Source organism: Pygoscelis adeliae, unplaced genomic scaffold (assembly GCF_000699105.1).
Source record: "Pygoscelis adeliae isolate BGI_AS28 unplaced genomic scaffold, ASM69910v1 Scaffold199, whole genome shotgun sequence".
Taxonomy (NCBI): Eukaryota; Metazoa; Chordata; class Aves; order Sphenisciformes; family Spheniscidae; genus Pygoscelis; species Pygoscelis adeliae.
In genome coordinates, this window is record NW_008825495.1 from 1507721 (window position 1) to 1527637 (window position 19917).

Here is a 19917-nt window from a genome sequence, read left to right on the forward strand (position 1 = left end):
TCTCGCCCGCCCTGACCCCCCTGGCACCCTTGGCGGGAACGGAGGAGGGGGTGCTGGGGGCCCTGCCGCAGCAGAGGTCCTCCTCCTTCTCGGCCCCCTCGGTGCAGCCCGCCCGGGGGTTTTCGGGTCCTGCTGATGCCTGCGGTCCCAGCGCCGGAGGGGACGGCAGCCAACTGTGGTACCAGGGCGTCCCGCTGTCCTTCCCCTCCAGCTCCGTGCCCACTGCCCCGAGCATGGACTACCAGCACGCTGCCGCCTACCCCGGCCCAGCCGGCCACTTCGTGGCCCATGGTCAAAACCATCGGCCCAATGGCAGCGGCGCGAGCCCTGAGCTGGGCTCCTCACGCCTGGCCTCGCGTGGGCCGACGGTTCCAGATGCTCCACAGCCGCCTTTCCTGGAGGGCGCAAGTGGCCCACGGTCGGATGCTGAGCACTTGGAGGGCTCCAGCACAGCGAAGGTGAAGCTGCCCTGCCAGACCCTCCTTCCGCAGCCGGAGCAAGGGCCATCGGCGGCTGAGCTGAAGCTGGAGGCACTGACCCAGCGCCTGGAGCAAGAGATGGATGCTCGGCCGAAGGCCGATTACTTCGGTAAGGAGGCAGTCTGCCAGTCAGCATGAAAGGGGTTCGTTGCAAAGTGTCACTGCAGGGTTCGCACCTCCATACGCCTGCTTGGTTATTCTTTCTCAATTTTTTTGTTATTTAACTTTTATTTATCACAGGGACTGGAGGCTTTTCCTCCTGCGACACTTTTTTCTTTTATCCTATCTCTTAAATTTTAAAGCAAAGGTAGTTTAGCAGCTTTGGGGAGGACAGCGCTGAGAAGAAGCTGGAGCAGCATCTTTTGAAGTGCCCTTCATTGCCGGCAGGGAGGCACCTAACTTTTCTTGACAGTACTCCTGGTTATCTGTGTCTTAAAAGTACTCTGCCTGACCACATGTGAGCGGGAAAGCAGCCGTCCAGCTTGTGGAGGAGTCGTGCCTGTGTACTCTGCGGGCACGGAGAAGGGCACAGAGCTCGGGCGAGGCTTGGTGGTACCACCCCGTGGAGGTGGCCATGGCCAGGCGTGCTTGCGGGATCTCTTGAAGAGGAGTTGCTTGGGGATGGGAAGGGTGGTGGTTTCCCAGACTTGCCAGGATTTCCCCCTGCCCCCAGGTGCTGGTCCCCATCAGCTCTGAAAGGATCGGTGCATCCTGAATCCCTAAATCTCGGGTCTGCTAGTAGTCCCGACCACCACCAGAGGTTATTGCTGGTGCTTGGCAGTGGAAAGGGACTGCTTACATGTGAGGATCTCCCAATGAGAATATTAAATGTCCTGCTGGATTAAACCGATTTACTACCCCAGGATGGCAGAAGGTCAGAGGCAAATCAAGTGTTTCCTTTCCCTGCTGTGCCACTTCGCAATTTAATAATAGCTCAGCTTTTGGGAGATGGAAACCCAAAGTTGCTGGGAAGGCTGAGAACTCCATGGTTAATTTAATGAATGATAGGAGCAGGTCTAGCGTATAGATTTTCCTCACGATTTTAGACCCACAGACACAGAAGTAGAAGCGGGGACAGATTAAACTCTTCAGCCTGGTGCAGAGGAAGGGTTTGCACCTCGGGCTGCACAGGTGCCATTGCATGGGGTCCTGCCCAGTGGGGTCGGTGGGTGGCTCAGCGGTGGTCTGCACACACAGGAGCAGCCACGGGCTTCACGCCAAGCTTTGGGGACATAGCTGGAGGGCCCACCGAGTGCTCGGTGGCAAATTGCATAACAAAGTGTGTTTCTTGGCATCAGGTGGTGGTACATGCCTGCAGAGGGCTGTGCTGGGATTGTTTATCTCAGTATCTGAGACTGGATTCAGCCTTGTGGCAGGGCAGATGCGTTTTTATTCTGTCACAGAAAAGTGATGTGTCGAGTTGCTGTACTTGGAGCGTTTTGGCCTGGAAATGTGTTTTGGTGCTTTCTGTCCCGTGCGGGCAGCACGTGGTTTGAATGAGCTCAAGGAGCCTCGTCTGGGGAGGCGGGGGCTGAACGCTGTGACAAGGAGCTGATAACGAAGATGGGGTTGGGACAACAGTCTCATGGGAGGTGGTGCTCAAAAATGGGAATATTTTGCTGGAGGTGGCATTCAGCTCCACTGGAGAGGTGTCAGGGGTCTCTTCAACAGACCCTGCTGTGTGCGTCTTCTCCTCACGGTGCAAGTAAACCAGCTGGATCATACCTCATCCAAACTGTGCATGGGGATGGGGTGAGAAAGCAGAGAGACCTAGTTGGTGGTTAGATTATTTTTACATTTTTGTCACAAAATAGGGGGTAGCGCCAGGAGGCTTTCGTCCTGTGGGAAATCTGTAGTGAAGCAGAAGTAATGCTGGCAGCACGGAGAGTCCTGCTGGTCAGGTGGCTGAGTTACCGGTGAGCCCCGGTGAGGGAGGAGAGGGGGAGGCTGCCTGATCCCCAGTGAGGTCTTTTGACATCCTCCTGGCAGGAGGTTTTACACTAGGGTGTAGTGTCTGAGAAATTGGGAAAGGAGGAGAGTGACGGAGGAGAGGGAGAGGGAAAAACAAAAGGATGCAGTCATGGCAGAGGAAGAAGTAACGGTTTGTGGAGCCTCAGCTCTGTGGAGGAAGGCTCAGCAAATCTGCTCTGCAGAGGACCAAGGAGCAGGAAGGGGCAAGTACCGAGGTATTTTACTTATGGGCCTCCTCCCCCTTTCCTTCTCACTTTTATTTTCATTTTTTCACAGTTACCGTACTTCCTTTGGAGGAGTAAAGGACCCAGCTGGTCTTCTGAATCTATCTTTGCTATTCCCTACCCTCAAGCTAGCAAACTTTAGGATGGAAAGTAAATACTTTTATGCAATAGTGATAAAAAGGATCAGACTTTTCCCCCAGTGAAGGGAAGTCTCATGCAGCAGCTTTACAGTACATCAGAGCCAGGAAATGAAACGAGGACTGAAATGCAGATGACCAAAGTGTTTTATCTAAAATGCTTTCAGCTCTCCTAATTCTGGGTGCTGCTTTTGTAACAAGGAGATTTTTTTAAGATGGGTCTGTCTGTCTTGGTAACATACAGTCCTTCTGTCTGTCTCTCTCTGGACCAGATATTTATTATGAACAATTAATTCTGATCACAGTAAAGGAGCTGCTTTTTCCTTCACTATGTGAAAACGAGCATTTGTAAATGAAAGCCTAGGAAAGCTAGGGACTAGGCATAACATAGGTAGGATGCTCTGCTGAGGAGTAACAGGCAGTCTGGTTGTCTGTCAGCACCAGCTTGCTGTACAAAATCTGTTTGTCTGCTCAGAGTATGTATAATAAGTGAAAGGAAAGAAGCAAACAAAGCCAAGAAGTTTCTTTTTTTAAATAGTGGCCTATGTGTGAGCAGCATGGGCTGCACGTGTCTCTGGGACATTCCTCCTCTGGAGCAATTTGGGTTCTCCAAGAGTGCTTTTGAAATGCTGACTTGATTTATGTGGGCTTTCGAGGAGGACATAAGGAGTCTCAGGTATCACCCAGGTCTTACGCTTGGGGAGGGAAATCCTAAAATTGCTCCCTGGAGATGCTGGTTCCCATGCAGCAGAGAAGGGACCCCAGGTCCCAGGAGGTGCTGCTAGAAGCCACCTTAGGTTATATTCAGGTTTTTGGCATACTGTTTCCAGGGACCAGCCAGGAGCGAGGTGCCTGAATCCCGCTGACTTTCCATGGTGTTCCTTTGGATGCACCAGCCTTCATCTCCGCTTGGTGAAAGGAAGATTAATTAAATAGGAGTGACTGGGGGAGTTGCAACTCTTCTGCTAGCACCACCCAGTGCAATGCAGATGTTTTGCGTTAGGTGCGGTGGCACCATTCCAAAGACTGGCGTGGGACGAGTTTTCAGGTGAGAGCCAGGCAGGTGCACAACCAAACCGAGTGTCTGCCTGCACTGCCTGGAAGTGACTTGGTAGGGGAGAGGCCTGGCTGAGAGGTCCTGGGGTCTGCAGGGAGGTTTTGCCATTCATTTTAGCAGAACCTGAGGTACCATGCAGTTCCTTGGTCTGTAGGCACAGATTGATGCTTTCAGAGGTGTAACATGTAGCATCACTTTTTTACCAGTGCTTATTTCATATAGCTAGATGGAAATCTCCATCTGATGGAGACTATCTACACCCTTACCAAGAGCTTTTTTTAAAACAATTTTTATAAATGGTTTTCTTGTTACAAATATTTGTTAGGTATTGAGTTCCATCTTACTTATTATTTAGAGCAAAGCTGATAAGCTGCAGGTATTTTATGAGCATCCCAGGCATTTTGTTTTGCACTGAAATATTGGGATGCTTCCCAGCAGTCAGGCAGAGAAGATCTCGTAGCAAAGTCTGCAGATTTCTTTTCCCCTTGGCAGAAGCAGAGTGGTAGCTGAGTTGCTGAAACCCCATGGAGACATGGAACCCCAGCACCTTTGAATGGGTGTGATCAGCTCAAAGGCCAGCAGCACTCTTTCAAAGTCTCATGCATAGTGAAATTAGTGTTTTACCACTGCCAAAAACACAATTTGTTTAACTTTAAGACTGTACACACCTGCGGCCTTTACCAAACCCTGCTGCTGAGGGTTTCAGGGCTGCTGAGGGGAGAATTTCTGGTTAAAATGAAAGTTCTTCTGAGGTTTGTTTTGTACATGGGTGATGATAACGGCGTTGTTTCCACTGGGAATGAGTGGAGGCATCCCTCGCTGCCTGCTCCTGGGAGAACACCACAGCTGGAAGGAGTTGCCTGTCTGCAGCGGAGAGGAGAGGGAGGCAGGGCGAGGCGGGTCCTGGTGGAACAAGGAAAGCTGGAAGGATCACGACACGTGGACTAGTGGGTGTGTGCAGATTGCAAAGCTTTTCTCACTGCAGGGAACCAAGCAAGTAAGTATTTGCCTGGGATATGGCTCTTCAGGATTACAGCAGCATGTGCTTCTCCTCCCTTCCTCTTGGGAGCTCAGCTGGGTTTGCAAGCTAAGGAAAAATCTGTACCAAAAGGAAAGAGAAAGGAAGGAGTTGAGGCAGAGGATCAATAGGTCTTTCAGACAGGATACTGTGGCAGTGGGGACTGAAAGGAATAAGGAACCTCATTCATTTGGCACTGGAGTTAATGTAATCTCTGACATCGCTATAAGGTACTTAAAATGTCACTGACGTGAGTTTGATGGCATTTTGTACTTTGCTGGCAGTGTGTACATGACTATCTACAGCAAAGTCGGGGGTCAAGAACATGGCATGCAAAAACAGTATAGAAAAATTACATTTACCAAATCTGTCGTTCTTTGGGCACGAGGACCTTTGCTTGCAGGGAGCACATCTTTGCTACCACTGAGTGACAACATGGGGCTGATATGAGTGATGATACCCAGTGGTGAATGGGACCAGACTGCCAGGTTTTCCAGGCACTTGATCTCGCACGGGCCTCCAGAGCTCCTTGAAATCAACTCTCCAGCAAGTGCGATTGCACAGTAGTGGATAACAGCATAGCGAGGCACGCAGTATGTCTAATTTAGAGTTTGATGTAGGAATGACTTGGTTAAGGTGAGCCACAGGGAGGTGGCATTAGGTTCTGGAGAAAGTGTGAAGTAAAACCCAAAGAACTGAGCATCACGTTGGGTATGACAGGGTGAAGTCTTTTTTTTTCAGCAGACGGTCTTTGAAAAATGTGTGTCTAAGTGAAGGATTTGGTTCTCCTGGAATAAATAGGTGGGTCGGAAACACAGAAGCTGCAGCTTCACGAGGGTGAAGAGGAGGAGAGCTCTCCTCTTACTTAGTTCCCCTTTCCCGCTCTGACGGGGAGGACCCTCCTGAAGGTACAGCTTCTGCAAAGATGCAGCAGGGATGCTTCTGGATTAGCCACGTGCATGTCTGGGCAGATGGGAAAGATGATATGGGAGGTATTTACATGCAGAGGCTCTGGGGTTTTCTTCCAAATGCAGCTGGGGGTTCTTCAGCATAAATCCAGCCTCCTGTAAGGAGGGGGCAAAAAACAGTTACTTGTGGTGGAGAAGAGTCAAGCTGATCATGGAAATGTGGCTTGCATGGAGTAAGTGGACAGGGTAGGATAGACCTACTCCTCTGAGTGCTGTTTCTGGATTAGCTACGTATGCAGACCCACATCACCAGACTCTCCCCTCATCATGCCACTGCATTCCTCTTATCCGGGACCAGATTGACATGGCAAGGAAATCTCACCACTGAAGCAGCACAGCAACACATTTGGCCCTCTAAAATTAAGCGACAGCCTTAGCAAACCCAACTAGGAGCACGTGTAGAAAAGCTTGGCTGTTCTGGATGCTGCTGAGAACAGGGATGCTGCTGAAAAGGAGGGGGATGCTGCTGGCAAAACCCACAACTGTGTTCTTGGTTTGTAGATAGATGATGCCTGGCACATGGAAATAAATCATAGTGACCAGTCCCAGAAAATGCTGTTGTTCAGCATGGTTTGCATTGAATTTTTAGCAAGTGGGATACAGTAAGTAACTGAGCTCCTTCTGGTGAGCATGAAATAGCAACACTTAGAGGAAAAAACATCTCTAAAGGCTTTGAGTCCGGCGGTAAATGGAAATGCACTTGTTGAGCTTTGATGATGGAAGTGACATTTCAGACTGGGCGCCGGGTTTGCTTTCATTTCTGACAGCCCTTGAGGTCTGCATCAGACCTGTTTGATCTCGTGAGCCAAGGCTGTTCCCAGTGACAGCCCTCCTGGTTTGCAGTGCCGAGATGGAGTACAGCGAGCACCGGGGACGTGGCTTACAGGGCATGTTTTCGGTCCCAGCTTTGCCCCAAAGGTCCCTTTGTTCAGGCGCTCAGCTGCAGCGCAGGCGGTTGCTTGCCGCATGATGTGAAAGGGAACAGAGATTTCTTTGTTTTCCGGGGCCCGGCTGCCCTGCCGGCAGAAATTGAGCCGAAATCAGCAATTTCCATCCCTTTCCCTTTCCAAATCTGGCTACCATTCTGCCGGCACGCTCGAGCGTGAATTTACGGGCGCTGCACGTGTGTGGTGCTTTGGGCTTGTCATCCTGGTGGTGAAAGAGAAACCTTTCATTTCTCCTTAATAACATCTTAATCACGCCATCTGAGGTTAAAAGCCATAATTTTGGAGGGGATATATGCTCAGATCGACGCTTGCATAAGCGTTTGTTACGTGTCGCGAAGTAACCAAGTGCAGGAATCGGGCATCTCGCTGAGCCGTGGGTACTCGGGATCCCTCTGCTTCGAGCTGAGGACAGAAGTTTGTGCTAAATGCTGCGTTATGCCAAGAAAATTACCCTAAGCTGCTGACTAGCATCAGCAGCATGTGGGGCTGGACTGATGCTGCTGACATTTTAACTCTACGCCCTGGCTAGCAGAAAGCACACTCAGCACTCTTTCGGGAAATAGTTGTTGGAGCTGGCGTGGAGCAGGGCGCAGAGCCCGTTTTGTGGCAGGATGGGCTTGGATGTGCCCTGTGCTGCGCTGCCTTCCATCAGGCTGGCTTTGCATGTGTGTCGCCGAGCTTGGCGGCTGGCCGCCATCAGCAGCAGGTATTGCTTTTTTGTTGCATAGCCTAAGCCGAAAGAACAGGATCATTGTGGCAGCAGGGAGCGAGCGGCCAAAAAAAAGTGGAAAGGAAAAATCAATAAAAATCACCTTTTTTCCCCCTTTCAGGCCAGGTGTGCTGCGAGTTGGAGATGAAGGCTCAAGTATGTTGCTTAAAATACTTCAGAATATTATATTTGGAAGAAGCAAAGACTTATTTCTAGAATAATTCCAATTGCTACTGAAATTTAATTGGCTTTCAAGTAAGAGTTAGCAGGTACAGGTAAAAACATAAACGATACACAGATTTTCCATAATGCCATTTTTCATTTGTCAGCCTTGCCACGGGACATCTATAAATACTTATAGCATGGTTGGTTATTACATAGTTGGGTAATTTAGCACATTATAGTTTTTACAGACAACACTGTCAATTTATTTTAAAAGCCCTTTCATTCTATGACTTTATTTTCTGTGTTTTAAGGGCCTAAATATTTAAAGAAGTGGATAAAAGGGTTAAGCAGGGGATGAAACGGAGCATGTACTGAAAGAAAAAGGGAAGGATGGTGGGGGCGGTCGAGGGGCGGGAGGTGGAGGAAGGTTTGGGTACGGATGCAGGAGCCTGGGCAGCTCCTGCAGGATCCGGCCAGACTATCTGTGCTGTTGGGGAAAACATAGGTAGTGCCTATGCTCTGAAGCTTAAATGGGATGGACAAGAGACAGCAGAGGCAATTTCTGCCCTCTGTGGGATTTGCGTTAGGGTATTTTATAGTGGCTTTAGATGCTTGCCAGCATCTTTACCGTGCACTGTGCCTGCACGCAGCTGCTGTGCCTTCTGCCTCCTGCTTCTTCTTGCTGCTCATCCATATTCAGTGTCACCCGGCTGCTTTCTAGAAAGGAGGAAATCAGAGCATGCTGGTGATTTTTTCTGGAGCAACTGCTCATTGGTATGGAAAAGGGGAAAATGCAGCACTTGCAGTGCAATTAAGTACATCGGTTCTGTGGAAAGCCTGGTGAATGTCGTGGAAAGAAGGCTTTGAGCAGCAAAATCGGCAGGTTTTCTGCTCTCAAAACTTTCCACTCGGCATCGCTGTAGTTGAGAGGGAATTTTGTGAGGTAGCTGTTAACTCTTGTGTCAGACGGTTGCACAGCATCTCAGGCTGCCGCTGAATGTACGTGTTCCTGGGAGAACACATCCATTTGAAAAGCCAGATTTTAGTATCTGTGTATTGTCTTTTCTTTTTTTTTTCTTCTTTTTTTTGTAATGCCTGCGTGATTTATCTTTTGCTTTCTTAAAATGTTTCTTTCAGTAAATAACTGAGATAAATCTGCTTGGTTTGAAAAGAACCAGCAAGTTTTGCTAACTTGGTGCCAGTCTGTGTGCTGGGGTGGGCCTGCAGCCAAGCTAGTATTTCAGCTCAGGTTGCATTTGGACAAAACAGAGTAACTAATTATTCTCTGCAGCCTTCTCTCCAGGTTTGTGTCAGTTTGGACTCTGGCTCTGAGTGCAGTGGGGCTTGGAGCAGTGCTAGGACAGCTTTCAGTGTGCAGTTGAACACACGCAGGCAACTGCAGCACAGAGAGCCGTGTCTGCTCTGGGAAAATGAAATATCTGCTTTTCAGCAGCCCTGTGTGCGCTACTGCAAAGGGTTCCTGAGCATTTTTAACCCTGTAGCGTGAAAACTGACGGCTGCAGCTATCGGCTGCATGAAGAAATTGTTAACCACCCTGGGACTGCCAGCGTGGTGCTGCTGGAGTTGGGAGTTACTTTTCAGCGCTGTCGTAAGTACGTTGGGCTTCTTCCTAACTTTCACCAGACCTTTCCAATTACCCCGGAGCTTGCAGGGCCCTGAAAGAAGTGAAGTTTTGTTAACCATGACATGACTAAGGATCTCCAGCAAGATGATGCTGTCCCGCTTCTTGGGCCAGTAGGAGCAAGACGTGACCAACAGTCTCTGCCCCAGGGAGTTTAAGAGTCGGAGCAGCGGTGGAAGGAGAGACCTGGAGGCAAAGTCACATCTGCAGGGTCACTGAGGAGCAGAGAAACATCTTCTGTTTGTCCTTCACACTGCCCTTTTTTGGGTAGATCCATGTTTATTTGCTTAAACACAGATTGAAGTTTCTCATTTAGAGGTAGTTAAAGGGTGATGCTGCTTTAAAACCGGTCTGTCGCAATCACAGGGAAATGCCTGAAGTAAGTAAACTGGCTTGATGTGTCGTTTTCCTTGGACAAGGACTTTTCTTTCGCCAGCCACTAATAGTGGTTTTGGGCGGCCTCGCTGTTTGTCCCTGCCAGGTGGAGGGAGCAGGTCCTGCTTGCAGATGCCGTTAAAGGCGTGAAATTCAGTTATCACTTCTTACTCCATTATCAAACCAGTTTTATGTGGAAATGTGGTGAGATTTGAGAGGCCCTAGGTGAACACACAACACCCTTTGCAAACCTGCAGTGCTAGGGTCTCCTCCCTGCGGTCCCTCCCCACCACCACCACCGTGCATCTGCCCTGTTGCCACTGTTTCCACCCTCGAGCAGGCAGCTCTGTGACTGGAGGGCCCCAGCAGCTTCCTCATGAGGTAGAAATCCTCACCCTACTCTTTCTGCCTGGCTTGGGTTTTGGGTTGGAGCCCCACACCGGGGCAGGTGCAGGTGGAAGTATGCTTGGCTGTGCTGGCTGTAGTGAGAGATTGGGCTGAACAGCCGAGTGCAGTCATCTTCTCCCTCTGGACTCCAGAGCTGACCCTGGTCTTTAGGTGATGGTGGTGGCAGGAAAGCCTGGGTGCGAGGAGCAACTTGGATTTGCACTTGGGACAGCTTATAGCAGAAGTTGGCCGTGTGTGCCGGCCCTGGCTCTCCTTCACCCCATGAGAGTCAGCCCCCCTCGGCTGGTGGTGCTGCTGCCACCAGGTATCCTCTCCTTAAAACTGACTTCTTTCTTGCCTTGTCCTGCAAGAGGTGAGAAGAACGTCTGGGCAGGGTACATGGTCTGTAGATAGCACCTACGTTTGGTCTGCCTGTTCAGATGTGGCTGACAGAGGGAAGAGAGGTAGGTGTCAGGTAGTCAGTTCAGCTCTGTCTTGGTGGAAAATCCTTAGGGCCTTCAGCAGATGCGAGCGGGATCTGAAATCAATGAAGATTTAAAGGGGCTAAGTGAGGAGGTGTGTTTTCCTCACAATAGTTGCAGCCAACAAGCTTATTTTATGCAATAAGTAGCAGAAACTATTGGTCTGTGAACAGCCCTGGGCACCACTTACTACCACCCAGGCTTTTGGGAGGATCATTAAGTGGTTTTAAATGCATGTAAAGTTTATGGGAATGAATGGGTGAAGGAAGGAGATGTCACTGTAGACAAACAGGGCTGCTGTTTGTAAACTGTTGTCCAGTTTACTTTTTTGCAAAAGGCTTTTGCTGTGGAAGTTTGATGACCGTTGTGGCCTCTGTTAACAGCATCTCTCAGGGTGGGTGACACTGATGTCACCTACATCTTGTGGCTACAGTGAACCACCTGGTCCTAAGCTGCCAAGCCACCATGCCAAATTACAGGTGTGGTCACCCAGCCAGTGACCCCAGCTACCCCATCAGGTGCTGCTTCTGACCTCTGTCTCCCTCTCTCTCTTCCAGGCACCTGCGTGAAGTGCAGCAAGGGGGTGTATGGAGCAAACCAGGCTTGTCAGGCCATGGGCAACCTCTACCACGATGGCTGCTTCACCTGCGGAGCCTGCAGTGAGTACCCCCTGCCTGGCGTACTGCCGGTGCTGCTGGAGCAGGGCCCTGGGGCAAACTCTTCGGGCTTAACATTTTTCTGGTGTAAAGGGGGGAAAAAAAGGAGGTGGTTATTGAATTATCTGCTAGCTGGAGTCTGCCACAGCTGTATGTCTTGGTGGTAGTGGTTGCTATTTGTTTTTGAACGGGTTCTTGCAAAGCATGTAGAAAAGATACTTTGGATTGTGCCGGCTGTCTGCCTTCTAGTATGGGGGATGGTTGTTTTCATTCCTCTGTCTCTCTGTTACAGCTATGTTTTCTTACTCATAAGAGTATTTTTTCAAAGTGGCAGTGAATATGCCTTAGCTGGCATTTAGGTGTTTTTTATTTGTCACGTCAGACTTTACAGCCATTCTGGTCTTTCAGTCTGCGGACCCCAGGGAGAGCCGCCGGCTCAGCACCATGCCAAGGGCGCAGGCAGGGTGCAAGTATCACCAGCGGGCTCTGCGAGTGCTGGAGACACCTTTTCAGATGGAGCTGCTGCATGGTCAGTCCAGTCATGGTGTTTTCACTGTGTGCATTACCTTTACTCGCTGTAATTGTTTTGCCCTTCTGAGGGACCTCCGGTCAAAGCATCTAAGTGCATGAATTCCCCAGGTTACACATCTTGCTTGTTCTTTCTTCAGAGAAATGGAGCCGTGCCCTGAGATGAGGGACATGTCTCTGCGGGCTTGCTTTCTGGTTATTGCAGGGAGGGAGCTAGTTATTGTGCCAGAGGTGTCAGGCTGGGAGCAGCGATGGCGAGCCCTGTGAAATCTGCCCAGGAAGCGGCGTAAATAGTTCAGCTGGCCCTGCCGAGCTCCCTGCTGCATGTCAGACCCACACATGAAGCTTGCTGGAGTGTATAGCATGCTGCAGTGTATGGATCTTCCTGAGCGGCTTTTTGAGGAGGTCCATGATGGGGTGAGGAACCAGGCCACTTGATTTCAAATTGTGGCTGTGTTTGTAAGACAGTGTTTTTTCTATTTTGTTATGTCTAACTCTAGGGCTAGTAGCATATTTTTAGAAATGTAGCTGTATATGTGGTGGCAGAAAAAATAATAATCCTTCTGGTGCTTTTGTATATATCAGTTTGGTTTTCCCAGATGAGTCTTAGGGTTTTTCTCCTGCATTGTATTTAGAGTTGTAAACTCGTCAGGACTGCATGTGTTTTATTTGGAGCTGTAAAGTGGGAATAAATATAGAAAGATGTGTGTGCTTTTTAATAATAGCTGAACCTTGAACTCTGCTCATTTCCCAGCTGTCCGACACCAGATGCCTTGCCTTACCTATGTTTTCAGTAGAGCACTTCACCGTCATCTAAGCAAAGACGGGAAAACTGAAAAGAAAAAGTAGTGTTTGCGTGTGGTGGCAGTTTCCTAAAGGCTCAGAAGGCACAGCTCACTCTTTTGTCCCCTCATATAAACTAATTCGAAATCTTCTCCTGAGGAGAGGATTCCTGGCTGCAGACAGAGCTTTGCTTCAGGGACCTTTTGCCCTCCGTGGCCGGGTGGCCTCCAAACTGCCTTTGCACACAAAGCTCCTGTTAAAAATAATCCAGCAGCAGGTTCGAGCTGTCTTAAATGTCTAAAATTACTACTGTGCAACTGGTGCTTGAGAAAGAAACACTTTCAATCCTCCTTTTAGAATGGATTTTATCATCTTTATTTGGAGACCTGCACTAGAGAGGTACTTGTGGTTGCAGAGGTATTAGTGGTTACTTCTGTTTATGTTTGTTTGTGTTTGGTTAAAAAATAGCTTAATCCTATTTCTAATGAGGTGGGTTGGTAAGGGCTGAAAGAATAGCTATTTGCTGCTTATTCTAAAAGGCAACCCTTTCTAGAGGTTTCCAGTGCAAGATGAAAAGGTTTGGGTGTTGGGTGAGACTTAGATGGGAAAAAAACCTAAGTTCAGCAAAGTGAAGCCCATTTTCTCTCTAACCCAGGCTGTAACTGAGGAATCTCTTTGGAGATGTGCAAAGCATTTCAAATGGAAAGTTTAAAAAAAAAAAAAAGGCTAGTAAAAATGCTAGTTTAAAAAAAAAAAGAAAGGAGGGGAGTAATAATATTTATCTGAGTAGAAAATGCTGTATTTCTATATGAGATAAAAAAGGGGAATGGAAGCCACATGAGTATAAACAAGAGCCTGTTCCGTCTTGGTACGTGCAGGAGAGTAATTACTCATGAAAGCTCAAGCCCTTCTCATTGGGACAGCGGCCGTACTAAGATGGGAGCTGGACGCAGCGGTGGCCGACATGGATGGATGGAGAGGAGCGTGTGTGATGGCGTGGGACTTCTGGTACTCGAAGGAGAGCGGTGCTGGAGGGAGGCCTCTGCAGTAGCGGAGTTTCTCTCATGTGCACGTGAAAGTGGCAAGGCTTACAAGAAACCCTCCAGTACAGGGGGTGGTTTCCTGCGCTGCCACTGTCGTCTGCAGGGCCCTTCGTGCGGGGTTTGTTTGCTCCAGGGGCTTGGGAGGCACAGGGAGGGCATTTGTATTCTCCCCCCCCCAAAGCGTGCTTTGCCATCTGGCTTGCTGTGCTTGTGAAGGCATAGCTGGGCTGACTTTCTGATTCATCAAGCCTCTTTGCATTGCAGCTGCTTAACTGATGTCTGGGCTGGTACATGCCGTCCTGCCCTTGCGCTCAGGGAGGAAATGTACCCCAGGGGAATCCCCTCTTTCGCAGACCGAGGTCACTTCCCAGTCCCCAGGACCATCGGCCGCAAGATGAATGAAGGGCACACAGCCCTGTCGTTACCCAGAGAGAGCGCGTGCCTCTCTGCAGGCTTGCTGTCATCTGTGTCGCTGCAGTAAATATGATGAGACCATTTTATCTGCCAGAAAAATAAATATTTGTCCGGACAGTATTGTCTGTCTAGCTGCAAAGCATGTCTTGAGCAGCCTATGTGGAAACTCTGGTTTCCAGCTGAAAAGTAAGTAGTGCTTTTAAGGTCAAGTGGAGTTCATCTTGGACACCATCCAGTACAATCTTGTCTTTGAGAAGTCAAGGTTGCTTGTGATTTCAATCCTAAAATTTCTGCTCTGGTGGAACGCTGAATATCTCCGCTCCAATAAATAAAATATACAAAATTACCTATTAAGGTAAAGCATATTGTCCTCCAGATATTTATATCTGCTGTCCTGCTGTTTTCATTTTAGTGAGGATTTCTAATTTTGCTCGTAGTTGGATTTGTGTCCAAATGTGCATTAGTTTCCCAGATACAGAAAACCAAGAGGGTCTAAGGAGGGGAGGGGTGTTGATACCTCATGGCGCCAAATTTCCTACACTCTCTGTTTCCTGATACACATATGTTCAGAGATAAATGATAGAGCAATTTGTTGAGCAAGAGCTACGCATACGTTACAGGGTTCAGTTGTCAGGAAAAAAAATGTACTGTTTTATCTGAGCCACTGGCATGTAATGCAGAAAATTTGGCTTAGAGGTCAAAACAACAGATTTAGAATGATTACTTTGGCATAAATGTCTCATTTATCTTCTTGTTTGTCACAGGGCAGAGGCACAAACAAGGCAGCTTTTTGCAGAGAGGGAGAGGAAAAAACTTTGGGCTCTTTCTGCAGGATTAGTAATAAATTATATTTGCTTTACAGGAGGACCGTGAAAGTAGGTTAAAAAAAAAAAAAAAAGTCCTCGAAACTCATACGGCTATTTCCTGCAAGCTCAAAGTGTCTGTTTCTGTCTTGGTTTTTTTTTCAGTTTGTTGGACAAACAGTTGTAGTTATCAAATGATTTGTTACACATTAACCATTTAAGTTAAATCACCTGTTTATACCTCCTCAGATCACAAAAAATGCAGCTGTTTCCAGTTGTCAATATTTATTATTTAGGTAGTAAGGAGACCTTATAAATTATATAGATTTCACTAGACAGTATCGCTCTAACCTATTGTGGTGTTTCAGTGTTTTCTCTAGGATTCAGCCAGACTTACATCCGACTGCTGCAGACTGCCTGGAAAACAGACCTTTTTAGCTCTGCTGGCAGTGTAATTTAGAGCATAGGGGTCTTGTGCTTGAGCCGCTTGGTCCTCGGAGGAAATCTGAAAGCTAAAAAAGTGCAAGGGAAGTGTCAGAGATGACTGTGAAGGAAATCTGTAGGCGAGGAAGGAAGTCAGAAAGAAAGAACTGATTGCAAGGTGGTTTGAAGGAGGGCTTGATGTTGAACTGCAGCAGAAGGTCCAAAATGAGGACCAGATTTTGACCCCTTATTACAAAGAGGTGGAAACCTTGCATGTTTGCCAGATTACAGAATTCAACCTTTGACATCTCAATGTTACTACCTTACTTTCTTTTTCTTTTTTTATTGTAAGCTCAGATTAATGTTGATGCCTGTGTAAGGCTAACAGGCTGCTGTTCCAGTGGCAGAGTTTGAAATAACATGAGTTGGCTGTCTCTTGCCACCATCTGGGGATATATATAGGGTATTTTTTAATATTTCACAATGTAGTTGTGTTTAGAGGTATCAAGGGTCATTTACTAAACAAGGTGGCTAAGGTATCGAAGCAGTGTATCTGTGAGCATAGCCCTCTGCTTGGGCTAATTAGTCTCGCTGCAGTGATTATAAAGCATGGCTACTTAGAGCGATGTGGCTCTTCGTGTCATTGGGATAATTATGTTGAATAAGCATGCCCCATATTGGTATATAACCCCTGGAACAACAAGGCCGTGTTTTTTATTGGTATCACTAAATAACTCAACAAGGAGAAAGTCACCTTTTTCTGGGAGTGCGACTTAATCCCAGGTTGCAGGACAGACAGCCTTGCCAAGTGAATTTCCCCGCGGCGCATGTATGTGTCTGGTTATCTGCAGATGCAGAAACTACCAGCTCTTCTAGTGGGGGCAGAGTTTACTGCTTGTAATTGGATATAAAACCACTATAGTGATTGACATGCGTGAGAAATGCACAGATCTTCAAAGTGGAGAGTGCAAAGTACTGCTGGTAATACTTCCTCAGCATCCCTTTAATAAAATTATCATGCAAGAGTCCACGTAGTAAACAATATATTTTTTTAGCAAAAGTAATCTCAGAAAAGGTTCAGCCGTGCCTCCCGACAGTTTGGGAGACAGGGAAGGCATCAGTGCGTGTTTCAGCTCCAGTCTAAATTGCTGCTTTGTTCTTGCTGACTTTTTGTCTTCAGTCTCTCAGCTCGCTGGTGACAAATCCCTGCCGTTTGGCACAAGAAGTGCTTGCCATAGATGAGAAACGCTGGGGCAGCTTTCATGGTAGGATGACAGTACTTGTTCCTCTCCTGGCCAGATTTCAGGGCGGTAGTGCTTTGGGGTCTGAGCTGGAAAGGAGCTTTGGCATGGTCCAGGTGTCCTCGGTAGATATCCCTGCTGGAAAGGTACAAATGTTCAGCTCACCCACAGGAGATGCAGTCAGGGTTTTATCAATATGCTAGTGGTTTGAGTCAATTGCACGTGTTTTAGTGCTGGCTGAAAGTCTGAAATCATCAGGACAATGTGAGAAAAAAGGTTGAAACCTTTAATGGAATGTATTTCCAGTCTTTCTGGTCTTTTTATTTTATAATGTCATTGTCAAAGTACTGTTTTTTGTTAAGAACAGGCATAGGATTAATTGTGCTGTAAAGATTTTGTGCGGTTTCTTATAATGTTTTAATGGTACCTAGAAATAATTTTCTGAGTAGTGGCTCTGTAAGCCCTGAGGCCTCTTCCATACCTAGAGAAATTTAAAAATTGCTTTCTTGTATAGTTTCAATGCAGAGTTACATTCACTGAGGACACAGAGATTGCCTCCCCCTCCTTCCTCCTCTGAGCCCCCGTGTGTTTTGATGACAGTTGATGGGTGATGGAGTGGGAGGCCAGCTCTGATGGCTGCCTGCTTTTGGTGCGTTTTGGGGAACAGGGCAGCCGTCCCTGGAGTGATGCAGAAAGCAGCTGGGCACTTGGTTGAAAACCAGTACCTCAGCCGGGACTCCCCGGATCGTGGTGCTGCTTTGTCCCAGGGTGACTTTATCTTACCTCTGAATTTTGAAGCTTCAAGGGGTTTTCCCTAAAAAGAAAAACATTTGAGTATCTTCTTGCAACGGTTTGCCATCAGCAAGGGAGAGGTGTTGCTCAGTTGTGTGGCTTACTGTGGTTTTGCAGTGTTTCCCTCTGAGGAGCCATTTCTGCCTTCACCTGTGGTTGTTTTGCCGTTAGAGGCGGCTGACCTTTTCTTACACGTGCCAGAGCATACTTTTGGCTTTCAGGCATCAGATCATTTTCTCAGAGTTTTGTTGGATTTTTTACCACCTCAAATGTGTGTGTGGTGAGAGTGCGGAGGGTGTTTTTTGCAATTTTACAAGACAGCTGGTACAGTTGAGAGAGAGACTGAACATCTTAATGGTAATGGAGCTACTGTGTCTTAGCGCAGTTTTTTCTAAGAGACGTCTTATCCTTCTGCCCATGGTTTCACCAAGGCTTTGATCTGACCTGGGGCATCTCCTGGTTGATCACAGTCTGAGTTTACCTGATTTGGAGGATGTGCTGGCATCTAAGTGACTCTTCCGTGCAGCCCCAGTTCAAGAGTGGATTGGAAATATTGACGCTTCTGTGCCAGACTCAGTGCTACATCCAGCTTTCATGGCACCCAACAGAAATAGCACAGGTGGTAGAAATTAAGTAGAGCTCTCTGATGCTCAACCTAGTCTGCTGCGCACGGTAGTACACTGTACTGCCTGTCAGCAAAGTCAGTATCCACGGAGGGCTCCATAAATGCGTGTGCTGGCTGGGCACCAGTGGGTCTTGTGTGCTGCTGAACTGTGGGCAGCAGGGACTTCTCTATGGTATGGGGGAGCTGAGGCCTCTGGGCTCTGCCTGCGCCCGTTGTGCTGTCTGCAGGGACCCAAGTAGGTTCCTTGATCTGACCCCCCTCATACTTCCACATGGGGGAAATGAAAACTGGGGGAAGGACTGCAGCTTGGGCCAGAGCCACCCGGGACTGAGGAGGAGCTTGTTTCGATCCTTAGCAGCTAGACTGATGGTGTTTCCAGCCTGCTGTCCCACTAGCGTGTCAGGAGCTTACATCCAGTGAATCCGGAAACTGAAATCCTTTTGTATTTAACCTGCCATTAGTAATCACATGTCCAAATTTATCTTACAGCTGTGGTGCTCTAAGAAGGACTGATTTTTGTAATGACAGAGGCCCAGAGTTGTCAGTGTGGAAGGGACCCAGGAGCAGCTGCCAGTCTGCAGTGATTCTCACCCATCTGCTGTGCAGATACAGCAGGGAGCTCCATGGTGCTTAGATAAGTGAGGTCCACACTGCCTCCCCAGCAATGCGGGGTCCTGGTCATGCATCTCCATAGGGCTCTGGGATCTGGACATGGCCCTGTTACCATTACATACATCGAGAGCAATCTCTTGTCTTTGAACATGGATTTGTGACCCCATTGTCCTTTTAATAAATAAAGGAAAAGCAACTTCAAAAGAGAAAGTTGAGTCCAGCTCCCCAGCAAGCAAATGATGCATCTTCCAACATCCTCCTTGGGCCGTTGCAAGTCCCTGGTAAACCCCTCCCTGTATGAACTTCAAAAGGAGAGAGCTGTCATTTGAGAAAATGATGGACAAAAGCACCCACATCCTGGGAGTGCAGCCTGGTGGTATGCCTATTATCAGCTGCTAAGCAAAGTGTGTTTATTTTAGCACAAAGGCACTAGTGACTAAGCTTGAATTATTCTGAAATCAGTGCTTAAATGACCTCGAGGTCATCCTGAAGGTCCCACAGCTAAACAGATTAGACAGATGTGTTAGGGATGAGCAGTACATAAAAGCATGAGGCTCAAACCTTCCATTCAGGAAGAGGACCAAGAAATCTTGTAACAATGAATGAAGATGGTAGGGTTGAAATGCCAAAGAATTTTAATTGTCTGAATTTTTTCAGGTGAGAGATTAGCTAAATTCAGGGTGAAGTGAAAGTGAAATACAGTTAGGAGCCAGCAGCTTAAGACATGTAGTAGAGCAAGTGATCCTGAAAGCAGCAAGCCACACATTAATATTCCTGGGTTTATGAAAGGATATCGTCTCTGTGGTCATCATGATGCATATTTAAATTGATGCATGTTTAAAGTAGGCAGTGATCAATATGTGATTCCTTATATGCCATTTAAGTTCTCAGTCCTTCCTTTCGGTGAAATTACGACAGCATCTCCATATTCAAGTGAAACCTGTGCCAGCCTCTGCAGGCACACAGTCAGAAGTATCGCTTTTGAGAGGGACTTGTTTAATGTAAGGCACTGTCCCGTGGCAGGGAGCTCAGCGCAGGGACGGAAGCTGCTGCCGCCCTGCTCTGTGCTGTGGGGCAGTCCCAGCACGGTTTGTTTTACTGGTGTGGCTGCAGCCAGAACGTGCATTTCCCAGCTCCACCGGGACGGTCCCCAGTGCAGCCTGGGGAAGTGAGCTTTTCCTGCATCTTGCTTTCCCATGTGTACGATGAGGAGATGCTTCCTCATCTCAAAGGGGTGGTGGGAGGAGAAGTCCATCCTGATGTGGGCAGGGAGAGGCTGAGAGCAGCAGAGGAAGAAATTGGCTCTGTTTGCAAGCACCACTCCCGTGGTCGCTGCAGGGGTACCTAGTTACTCGCTTTTTTGGCAAATTTCCATTTACGCTTGTGCCAGGGGCTTAAAGAGAGTTGTGGAGAGGAGCTAAAAATAGTCAAAATGA

At 48.0% G+C, this 19917-nt stretch overlaps 1 protein-coding gene across 1 annotated transcript in view; it reads left to right on the forward strand.

Moving 5' to 3' along the window:
• The first annotated feature begins 49 nt into the window (after window positions 1-49).
• The window catches only part of LIMD1 (LIM domains containing 1), a 31377-nt gene continuing 11509 nt past the window's right edge, over window positions 50-19917 (forward strand). Inside the window, exons 1-2 of the mRNA XM_009331323.1 lie at window positions 50-588; window positions 11119-11220. Coding sequence (XP_009329598.1) covers window positions 234-588; window positions 11119-11220 — 457 coding nt within the window. The 5' untranslated portion in view covers window positions 50-233. The remainder of the gene's footprint in view (window positions 589-11118; window positions 11221-19917) is intronic.